Source organism: Crocodylus siamensis, chromosome 15 (genome assembly GCF_052110815.1).
Source record: "Crocodylus siamensis isolate JL-2025a chromosome 15, ASM5211081v1, whole genome shotgun sequence".
NCBI classification, from domain to species: Eukaryota; Metazoa; Chordata; order Crocodylia; family Crocodylidae; genus Crocodylus; species Crocodylus siamensis.
The window spans coordinates 40466701-40479038 of record NC_143409.1 but is presented as its reverse complement, the minus strand read 5'-3'; the positions used below and the strand labels follow the sequence as shown (position 1 = coordinate 40479038).

Sequence of the window (12338 nt, the reverse complement as noted above, 5' to 3'; positions counted from 1 at the left end):
AAGAGATCCCAGGGTCAAAAAAACCCACACCTAAAAAAAAAAAAACGGGGTAGGACACATGGCACCAGCATGTGCTGTCCAAAACTGGAGCTTGGCTGGCCAGAGCCACACTCCTGCTGTCAGCTAGGATCCTGGCTGCAGAAGCACCACAGATGTAGCTGCCAGAGGCCCCCAAGACCTCAGATAAAGCTGCTGGGGCCAGCACAGTTGCAGACCCCAACCTCCCTATCCTACCCAGGGCAATGTGCCACACGCCAGAGTGTGCATGGCATGGGTGTGTACCCCTGTGACAAGCAGCAGCAGCACAAGACATGTCACTGATACTTGTCCCCAGGGAAACGCACGTTCCGTCTCATGATGATGTACCCAATGGGTCTCAATTGCTTAAAGATTTAAATGTGTACCAAACAGAACTCAAAGGAGCTTTAAACAAACACAGGGAGGATCTCACCAGGAGATGCATACAGGTGTGTGAACATGGCTACTAAGACAAGGAGGCAGAGAGCACTGGATTCTGAAGATGTATGCTTAGTGGTACTGTAAAAGCACAAAAAATATCTTAGGTTTCTATCATGGGAACAGCATTATCCATTCTGAATCTTGCCTTTTGGGCTGACAGCAGCAATGCAAGGTGAAATTCAAAAGAACTCACAAGCTGTGAACCCCAGTAATGATAAAAGTTAAATGTTTAGCATGTTAGAAATGTGGACAAGGAATTAGTCTGGTAACAAAACAACTTACAAACCAAAGGACAAAAGCTCGAGAGGTAGCAATGGAGGAAGAATGGGGCACAAGAGGCAACAGCAAATGAGAAATACCTCCGATTTAAAAAAGCAACAGAAGGTGGCCAAAGTCATTTTGGACTGGCCACTTTGTTGCCAATAAACTACTGGTGTGTTTGTCACAATTACTTCGATTTTGAGTTTTGCTCCATTGACCGGAAGACCAGTTAAAGGTGTTTGGTCACCGTTTTGGTGGGTGACTTATTTTGGGGTGATCCTTGATTGCTCCCTAACCTACCATCATCACTTCTGAAAGACTGCCATGAAAACAAAGGCACAAGTGAATATCATCTAGAAGCTCACCAGCACAAGCTGGGCTGCAAAAGCCACCATCCTCCACACTTCTGCCATAGCCCTGGTCTTCTCAACAGCCAAATACTGTGCAGCTGTCTGGGCCTCAAGTAGACATACCAAACTCATTGACACACAACTTTTCTCAGTAATAAGGACTCTCTCTTGGACTCTGATATCAACTCCAGTGCAGTGGCTACCAGTACTTTCAAACATTACTGCTCTCTCTATTGGATGAGATATAGCACCATACAGAAAAATAATAGGTATCAATAGTAATCCAGACCTTCCCACCCAGAGACCTTTGAGATCTCCCAACTTGTCACATGATTTCACAAAAAAACTTTTTGGACGTGTACTGAACATCGTGTAAACCACAACACTGAAGAATCTTGGAGGAAAGCTTAGGCAGAATACACTTTCCCAAAAAACTTGGTCTCCAGCCCAGCAATGTAACAATCAGGCTTCAACCTTCCATGGAGTATGTGGACAACCTGTAATAGGATACACCCTGGACGTGCTGGTGGGCCAACTGATATACAAGTTGCGCCTAAAAACTTTGCCTGGCTGCGACTGTGGAAACCCTGACCAAAAGCATTGAGCACATGATAACATCCTACCCCAGATACAAGTTTGAGGGTCGTATCCCGGAGTTTCCTTTCCAGCAAGGCACTGGTCTGATTGAGGAATTTAAAATTAAAACAGTGATGATAGCTTTTGCTCTTAAAGCCACATGAAAGAAGTCAGAATTACAACCAAATCAGCAATTAAGGGACTAGAACAGTGTACACCTCAGCCTCATTAGACTTGTGGCACCCCTTGGAAAACACCAGCTCTTAAACATTCACTTATTCCTTGACTACAGAAAAATAACAGAGCAATTCTTCTGCTGCAAAGACCTCAGAAAGATTAGTCAGTGAGCACACTTTTGACACACTAGATTCCTATTTGAAATCTCTGGGTTTCTCATGAATCACATTTATGTATTTGCACATGTAACCATGCAAGTTTAAAGCAGCACCCTCATAAAACCCTTGTTGAGAGTCACTAGACTAGACTATCTAGTCAGAAATTATAGTCTCTCTAATTCAACTTAAGGCTGCTGCTCTACATTCATTTTAGGAAGGCCAAAAAAGCAGCATGGTTTGAACCAAGGATGCTTGGAAATGTAGGGCAGCTTAGCCAATTGGCCCTTCTAGCAGGAGGGGGTCATTTATTGATATTAATGAATATTTGTAGTACTAAAGAAAAAATCCTGACAAGTGCATTAGTTTTGATCCAGGTCTCCAAGGGATGAAATTCCACTTACTTGGGACATGTGACCCTGCATTCATAAGGATATGACCCAGACAACATAATGGGTGCCTTCAAAACACTAACTTCTATGATTAGATATAGAATATGATATGTATGATCAATATTCTATTGATTCCATCTACTTCATACAAAACAGTAGTAAAATATTTTTAAAAGACCTCCTCTCCCACAAGTCATTCTGAACAGCTACATTTTGCAGTATTACTTTTTAAAAGTAATTACATTTTTAATATGTTTCCATCTGCTGTTATACCAGAAGGCAGACTTTCTTTACTGCAGCAACCACAAAAGCTAACTGATTACCTGACCACATTCACCACAGAAAGGATGGCAAAGAATCCTGTGACACCTGCAATTTTGATTATTTCTTCCTTTCATACACACCTTCCTCCACCTGTTGCTGTTCTAACCTTCTCTCATTAGCAATTAAATTTAAGAAGTGGCCTTGAGATGTTCAGCTACACTTACAATAGCTATTCTTCTGCAGTCTGACATCTGAGATGCAGGTAGGTCTTTTTTCTTGCTGCTTACACAAGTGTTTGTTCCCCCTGAATTATACAGGCCTCTATCAAAATGAATCTGTTCCAACTGCTGGCAGAAATCATCATCATTGTACTTTTCTGCATATTTAACATATATTTGGGTTCATCTTTTCAAAAGACTTTAGGATATGCTTTAAAAAAACTGCCATGGAATGTGTATACTTAAGTTTTAATGCTACAAATCAGGGACAATTCCCACCAAGGGAAACACTGAGGTTGAGCACATATGCAAGACTCATGATAGGAAAAACAACAAAACAGAAAAAAAAAACAAAGACCTTCAATTTTACCTCCCAATGGCAATGCTTAATTTTGCAATCGAGAACAAGCTTTAGGAGTAGGTCATCCCTTTTTGCCATAAAGGATATTTTAGGTCAACCATGGGTGCTTCTTATCAAAAAGGTAGGACAAGGCCTTGTCCACACTAGCAAAGATTGTCAAGCAATATTAAATCAATGCCCATGGAGAAATGCAAGTTATGCTCCTTAAAATTCTCATGCTAGATCCCTGAATGAAACTGCCATGCTAGCTGAAGAACTATTTTGTCAGTTTAACTGCAGGTACCCCAGGGTTTTTATTGATATGACCCAGACAACATAATGGGTGTCTTCAAAATGGTTGGTTCAGAGGGGGAGTTTCACAGACACTAGCGTGCCTTAAGATTTACTATGGAAAACATGGGACTCATTGAATGGTGTTCCCCAGACAATTCTGTTGTGCTTGTCTCATGATTAAAATTGTGCCTCCCCTTTTTTTTTTGTATGGTGTATTAAGATCTTAAATAGAATTATTTTCTAATACATTTATCAGAAAAAGGTATTTTAAATCAATGAGGTTATCCAAACAGTCATTAAGTTTAGTGCAAAAACCCTGAGGTTACTGGACTATCACTGAAAATTGTCCTAAACTTTCTTGTAAAAATCAGAAATATTTACAAGTGGTATATACTTGTAAAACCAGTGTCCTGTTACTGTAATCATCAGCACAACGCAGACATCAAGATAAGACTATTGTTGTTGGGATCTGGCCCCACAATAATGCAAAGAATGACATTTGACTTAAAGCTTCCTCCCTACCTTTGGCTGCTTCTCTACAGTTGCCTTCCAGAACTAGTTCTATCCCAGTTCCCCATCTCAATCTGGCCCAAAGAAACATCCCTAATCACTTATAGCAATATGGATCCATCCGTTTCCAGGACTTAACAGTAATTCCTTAACATCTTAAAAAAGCAGGATTTTAGACATCTCTGGTATAGATTGACTGCAAAAGTTGTAACCTTTGTTAGCCTGTTAGAAGTCTATATACTAGGTAGATTGCTTAAAAAAAAATGTAGGTCAGTTAAGTACTATGAATGCAATCAATACCTATATACCTAGGCCCTTAGCAATACGAATCAAATTTGCCTACTATCAAATGGTCAAAGACTTCAGATTGCAAGTTTAACATCTTAATGCCCAAAGGAGGATTGATATCACTCTGCTAAAATACTATTCTGGTTAAATATAATCTACAAAGTTGTTTTTGGTAGGCTTTTATTTAATCACCCAACATACAAAGTTCTCAAACATGACTTGTGCCATAAACAATAAGAGATTACTGTTTTACAGTAATATTTACCTTATAAATAACCCACTTTCTGTATGAGCAGAGCTCACTTACCTGCACTGCCAAGTTGTTTATAAAACCTGTACTCTAAATGGAGCTGTGGGGCACGGGATTTTATGGGTTCCTGCAAAGAGTGAAGAAATAAGAGTCACTCTTCAATAATGCACAATTTTCCACATAATTGGTTTAGCTTGAAACTTTCCAGCATTTGTGTTAACACCCAAATAAATACTGCAGTTAAGCTATGTACAGTAAGAAAATCTCAGCAAAGGAACAGGCCATTAGTTGTCACCTAACTGAACAGAGAAGAGAAAAATAGAAACTGCTGTAAGAGCATTGATTGATGCTCTGAAACAGCTATTCTAGACAGTTTATTTAAAAAAAAAAAAAATCTGCAATGAGGAAAAGCTCTCTCATTAAAAATAATTCTTGTTAATGCATATTTAGAATAGAAACTTTGCTGAACAGTACTTATTCCCTGAAGAACTACCATGACCTCATAAATACATTCCTGGAAGAAGAGAAATCTAAAAGGAACTAAGTTACAGGTTCATAAGCAGTAGCCACCGGATCGTTGATAGGCCAAAGCATCTTTGACGGTCACCGCCTTAAGTTTTTGGAGCATTTTCAGTCACTTTGTTGCTTTCAATCAGTATCCTTAATTGTATAAAGCTACTGTCTTGCTCTGAACAAGGATACACAACAACTGTGAAGCATGCCAGCCTCAGACTAGAATCTTCTGCTATAAGTCTAAATGAATAAATAAAAATATCCATCCATCTTTATCTTGTTGGGTTGGGGGGGGGGGGTACTTCACCTGTATATGATGCAACTTCCCAGCCATTTCAACCATCTTTAAGGTGTAGCTTTTTGTCTATGCATGCTGTCTATATCTAAAAGATTCAAATATTAACTATGTATGTAGGCTTCTGGAAAAAAAGAGGTATGTGAGACTTATTCAAGCTTTTGTTTTTAATTAGATTTCTCATGTGATTCAACTGGGAGTACATTAACTTGACCTATTGCTCATACCCAATATTGACACTTTCATATTAAAAGGAGGCAAGTAGGCGACTGATGCATCATACTTGTGACCAAGAATGTTACGGTTCCAAGACCCTCAAAGTAGGAGGTAAGTTTGACCATTTGCGGGCATAACTGAAGGAGGTTACATATACACAGAAATTCGGAAAAACATGTTTATAGTCATACAATTTTAAAAGTTGTTAACAACATGACAAAGAATCTAATCCAATTAATTAAGACCTACCTGATCCCACTACTGAAATTCAACTTCAAAAGTAGTGGGAACTTAATCTAAATGCGAAACAAGCTTCATTTAAGTGAAAGTTATGTTCTTTTACTGCCGCTATCTAGCATCTTTCAAAAGTTCCAGAAATCCATAAGGTACCCCATTACCCCTCCCTACCCCCATATATACCCACACTTCACTCGTATGATTAGGGCCATGCAGGCAAAGCCCTATGAGGAGAGATTGAGGCCCTGGATCTCTTCAGCCTCTGCAAGAGAAGGCTAAGAGGTGATCTTGTGGTCACCTGCAAATTTATTGTGGGGAGGGGAGCAGCAAGGAATAGGAGATGCTCTGTTCACCAGGGCACCCCTTGGAGCAACTAGGAACAACAGCCACAAAGTAACAGACTGGAGATTTAGGTTAGACATCACCAGGAAGAACTTCTTTACAGTAAGAGTTGCCAGAATCTGGAACAGGCTTCCGAGGGAGGTGATGCTCTCCCCTACCTTCAGGGTTTCTGTTGACTAGCAGAAAAAAAATATCAAAGAGATTAAAAAAAAAAAGAATAAAACTCACAACTACAAAAAAGGTCTAGAAGTGGAGAAAAACAGGGACAGCCCCATGGCAGGTGGACTTGATTCTCCTGTTTTGTGTGTACTGCTCAGTCAGTGAAGACCCAAATACCCAATACATTAACCCTTTGGGCAAAGTAAGGCAAGGCAGCCAGTACACATGCAGGCCACTATTGTACTTTGGCACGAGCCACGTAAGTTGGGACTTTAAAGTTGTCTTCTGTCCGTTTGCCAGCATTGCGGTAGCCAATTCTAGCTTGACCACAATAAATGCCCATCCTCTAGAGAAGGTTCTGAGAGCTGCTGGTAAATCTTGCCGCTATATTTGAAATCCCCGAGTTGTTGCTATTTACTATACAAGAACATCATTCAACCAGAGAAGCACATATAGCAATCACCATCCTTTACATAAAACTCCAACCACCACATGTGTGCTCTCTCCTCCTCCGCCTCTTTAAAGGAAATAAAACAAAGTTATTAAGACTACCTTGAAAAGTGAATCTGTTTGACACCTTTTATTGCCTAATTATTTCAACTGAAGCTATAGCTATGTCCAATACCAGTAATTCCAATCTTCACCAGGGGTAACAAAATTGCTAAATCAGAGTCACTTAAAACATTACCGTCTAGAGATACTGCCCAGAAATTGCGGCCTAGAATATTTGTAAGAAGACTAACAAGGCAAGACATATCCCACTGGCAGAGTAAAGTGTGGCAAAACATCTGTCGCTAACCTTGGATTTTTCACCTCCCTCACTCATGGAGATAAGCCTGCAGTTAGATCAGTGAATGCCACAGAACAAAATTCTGACCTTCCTTGATTTAATTAAAGCTATAACACCATGAATCCAAAAACTAACCAGAAGTCAAATTTAAAAGAAATGCTTGCATCTCCTGGTAAGGAACTGGAAGGATAATATTTATTGCTACCTGTCTCCAGCTCAAAGAACTAAATAGGCAACTCTGTCTTGCAAGATGATAGACTTAAAGTTCAAAGGATGATCCCAAAAACAGGCAGGACACAAAGCTTGTTCTTCCCTCCCTCCCCCACATCACTGAAAGACCATTTTCTCAGAGCAGTCACCCTCAGAAGAAGATGCTGTTCATAACTATTTCATTTCAATACCAACCTTAATGTTATTTACAAGGATGGAACAAGACTTCTGGGATTTAAGGTCAGGTAAGGCACTGCTACAGATAATTAAAGAAACCTATTCATAGGCCTCAATTAGTATAAATGATAAGACAACTTGTGATAACTTGGTCTAGAAGGCCCATGTGTATTCCTTGATTCTGTCCAGGAATTGAACAAATTATATTACTGTTTTTTTATAAACCCAGGTTAGCAAGGAAAAAGCACTAAACAACTGGATTTCACTTTATCCTACAGTCCAAGAGCTTATTTCTTATGTATTCCAGCAAATTAGTTCACCAACTGAATCTTTATAGTAATTATGATCCGTACTCCAAGATCTAAACCTAATTCTGCTAGCTAATTACATAATCTTCAGTAAGCCACTCAAACCAGTTCTTAAAAAAAAAAAAAATCAAAACACTGTGTACTTGAGTCAGGCGTGCAATGAAAGGACCGTACCTTTAAAACACATTTGGCATCTATGCTCCATCACATTAATTGCATGGGACAGTCAAACGCATTTTTGCACAACCTGCAAATTTCAGAAACCAGGTTTCAAATTTGAGAGTCCAATTCCCTCTTCTTTTTTTTTAAACAAAGGAAGAAAAACCTTTCTAAGTTCAGTTAACATTGGCAGAGATATGAAAGAAACTACTATTTAAATACCTGAATTAAAGTGTTTGAGTATAAAACTCATGGACAATTGAAATGGGCATATGTCAATGTTGTTGACAGTCCCATAATTGGAAGAGTAGATCCAGTATAATAAGTAAGAGGTGGCCAAACTATGGCACATTTTTATGTAAGTGGTACAAAAATCTGCATATGGCCTAGGGCAAGTTGGGGAGGGGGACAGGCAGTGCAGCAACAGATAAGGCATGGAACAGCAGATTGTACAAAGGAAAGGAATTAGTGGCACTTGGAAAGGCGGCAAGACTAATTTGTGGCATACTTGTCAAAAAGGTTAGCTGCCATTGCAATACATGACCAAGTTGTTTGAAATATCAGCTCTTCAAATTTCATCCTGAAATACGGGAAAGAACTGATAAAATAAAGGTTGAAACACTGAAAAATGAGACCAAGAAACCAAAAGGAAGGCTAACACGCAGCTATATCTATGCAGATATTAGAAGGGTTTCATAGGGACATCCCACACTTATCTAAGCCATTTTGAGATTGAAAGTTAATAGAACTTAGCATATAACGAGGCATGGTTTTGATGTTAATACAGCATTAAATTAGCTCCTCGTTTCTTCCAATGGGATCATCTCTCAAAATGAAAGAAATTAAGAAGCTTCATGTAAGAAGATTTCTATACGACTACAAACTCCCCATTGCTAACTGCTTCTGTCTAAAGAACATGCTGGTTAAACTTGACTATAGCTGCCTCAATTTTCTCAGTATAGGGTCACTCAGCTTCACATTCTAATAGGGAGCAGAGAGAGAAGGGCAGAAGAGAGAGTCTCCAGCCATAACTTTTAGCAGCTTTTTATTTACCTTATTTGGGAGGAAAAAACTTGCTAACTACTCCTTACAGATTACACAGCATTCCAGGAAAACACTAAGGGGCTCCGTAATACAAAAGTAGTTGTGCTCCGATTTTTTGTGACCTTGTTTTAAGGCTAAGATAGAGCATATTACAAAAAGATGCAATAATGGTTCTACAGAGATCAAATGGGTCCAGAACAAGATTGCACCTAGGATCATAGGAAACTAGAGCTGGAAGGGACCTCATAAGGTCATCTCGCCCAGCCCCGTACTCAAGGCAGGATCATCCCAGCCCAGAGTTTAACCTGCTGTTGAAAACCTCCAAGACTCTGTAACTCCTCTAGGCAGCCTGTTCCAATGCTTGCCCACCCACACAAAGTTCTCCGAATCTCCAACTTACATTTCTCCTTCTGTAGCTTGTGGCCATTGCTCCTAATCCTGTCCCTTACAGCCACAGAGAAAAGTTCATCTCCATCCTCTCTGTAATAAATCACCCTTCAAGCATTTAAAGACTTATCAAACCCTCCCCCATCACCTTCTCTTCTCCAAACTAAGTAATCCTAGCACTTCAAGCCAGGCTTTCTTCAGAAATCTTGCCTCCTAGGCCCTAAATAATTTTTGTTGATCTCCACTCAACTCTCTACAAGACCGTCCACATCCTCGTTGAAATGAGGGGCCCAAAACTGGACACAGCACTCCAGATGAGGCTTCAACAGTGCTGAAAAATGCAAAACAATTACTTCCCTTGATGTGCAAGTGACATTCCTGATAATACAACCCCATATACTGTTGGCTTTATTTTTGCAACAAGACGACATTGTTGGCTTACATTCAGCTTATGGTCTACTGTAACCCCCAGGTCTTTCCTCTGCAGTGCTGCAGCCTGGCAAGTCATTCCCAGTCTATATCGGTACACTGAATTATTCCATCTCAAGTGCACTTGGTCATTATTGAATCTGATCTGACTAATTGTGGATCATTTCTCCAACCTATTCAGGTCATTCTGGATCCTAGCCCTACCCTCTGGAGTATCTGCAAGTGCTCCCAACTTCATGTTGTCCACATATTTGCTAAGTTTGCACTCAATCCCATTATCCAAATCATTAAATGAAGATAGTAAACAATACTAGACCCAAGACAGAGCCCTGGGGAACACCATTTGATACCTCCTTCTGACTAGACACCGAGTCATTGATGGCTTTTCATTGAACAAGACTACGCAACCATTTATGCATTCACCTTACAGCAGTTTCATCTGCATTTCCTTTGCTTGTTAATAGGAATGTTGAGTGTCAAAAGCCTTACTACAGCCAAGGTATAAATCACACCCACTTCTCTTCCCCACCCACAGAGCCTGTCACTGTATCATAAAAAGAAATCAGGTTAGTCAGGCAAGACTTGCTCTTAGTGAATCCATGCTGACTTCTCCTGATCACTTTGGTCTCCTCTAGGTGCTTCACAATTAATTCCTTGAGAACATATTCCATGATCTTTTCATGTATAGAGGTCAGGCTGGCTGGTCTCTAGGTTCCTGGATCTTCCTTCTTCCCTTTCTTAAAGATGGGCACTATATTTGTCCTTTTCTAGTCATCTGGGACCTCACCTGACCTCTGCAAGTTATCAAAGGGGATAGCCAATGGTCTGAAACTACCTCAGCCAATTCCTTCACCTAGCTTTTCTAAGCATTGCTTAACCTGATCTGCCATTACTCTAAGCTATTTGTCTATATCCCCATCTTTGCTGACAACTGCACTTGTCATCTGGTAGCTATCACTATTTGTGAAAACCAGAAAAGGCGTTAAATACTTCAACCTACTCTACATCATCCATAACTAGACTGACTTCTGTATTCCATAAGGGACTCATGGTTTCTCTGGTCTTCCCCTTAATTTTGATATATTTGTAAAAGATAATAAAGACTGATCTTATGTCCCTTGCCAGCTGCATCTCAAATTGTGCCTTCCTAAATTTTCTTCCTGCATGCCCATGAATATTCTTACACTCTTTCCTAATATTATGACCAAGTTTCCACTTGAGATGGGATTCCTTTTTTGAATTTCAATTCCTTGAAGAGCTTCCTGTGTAGCCAGGATGGCCTCCTGTTGTTCTTCCCATTCTTCTGTTGCACTGGGATAGCTTGCTCCTGAGCTCTTAAGAGAGGACTTTCTTAAACTACAGTCAGCTGGATGCCTTTTCCCTTCAGATTTGCCTCCCAAGGGATCCTACCCACCAGTTCCCTGAGTTTGTTAAAAACTATTTTCCTCAAATCCAGTGTCCTCCTTTGGTTGTTCTCCTTTCTTCTTCCCCTTGGATCCTGGATTTATCCCTGCATTGTCACTGTCACAAGTTACTACTCACCAACATGGAAGAATTGGTTGAGAATGTGAAAGTAGAAAGTAAGTCAAGAGCTCTCTCACCCCATCTTCTTCCCTGCCCCCCACCCCAGTTGGCCTTTCTACCATCTGTATCAAAAAATTAATCCCAAAACACTCCAGAAATTTGCTGGACTTCTTGTGCATTGTTGACTTTCCCTCCCAGAAGATGGGCCAATAATTGAAGTCCCTCATGAGAATCAGGTCCTGTGATGTGGAAGCTTCTGTCAGTTGTTTAAAGAAGGCCAGGTCCACCTCCTCCCTCCTCCTAGTTTGGTGGCCTGCAACAGACTCCCACCGTGACATCTTTCCTGCTGTTCTCCCCTCTCACCTTTACTCAGGCTTTCAACATGCCGACTTCCACTTTGTACTGCACCTATGAACACATGTACATGGCCTTTATATATAGGGCTACATCTCTTCCTTTGTTTCCCTGTCTATCAGATCGACTCTATCCTACCTGAACAAGCTATACTCACCCAAGACAATACTCCAGTCATGTGAATGATCCAAGTCATCATAATCCCAATTATATCATAAATCTGTGCCTGTATGAGGAACTCCAATTGTTCCTGTTTGTTCCCCATACTTTTCATCTTAGTGTAAAAACATTTCAGGTACCCGATTGTCCTATCTTTTCCCCAAGAACATTGCTAAAGCTTCCATTATTGTTTCCTCTTACTATTTTTTATCCGGGTTTCCAGGCTCTTTACTTACCTCTGGGCTTTTGTTTCCACCTTCCAATGAACCTAGTTTAAGCCCTCTTTGCTAAGTTAGCAAGCCCATACAAAAAGACATTTCTTCCCAATTCCCCCTCTTCATCAGATGAACCCCATTTCTTCCCAGCAGTCCATCTTTGTGGAACACAAACTCATGGTTGAAGAAGCCAAAGCCCTGCTGGTGACACCACCTACGCAGCTACATGTTACATCTACAGGATGCATCTGCTCCTAGCTAGGCCTTTACTCTTGACTGGAAGGAT

The 12338-nt window shown here is 40.3% G+C and overlaps 1 protein-coding gene across 6 annotated transcripts in view; it reads right to left on the bottom strand.

Annotated features, from left to right (window-relative positions):
• Window positions 1-12338, bottom strand: part of CSNK1G1 (casein kinase 1 gamma 1) — a 171075-nt gene that overhangs the window by 91887 nt on the left and 66850 nt on the right. For 4 of the 6 annotated variants that reach the window (XM_090029370.1, XM_090029372.1, XM_090029374.1 and 1 more), the window contains one exon: window positions 4592-4661. The exons of the other annotated variants lie outside the window; for them this stretch is intronic. In XM_090029370.1, coding sequence (XP_089885496.1) covers window positions 4592-4661 — 70 coding nt within the window. The remainder of the gene's footprint in view (window positions 1-4591; window positions 4662-12338) is intronic. 6 annotated transcript variants of the gene reach the window in all.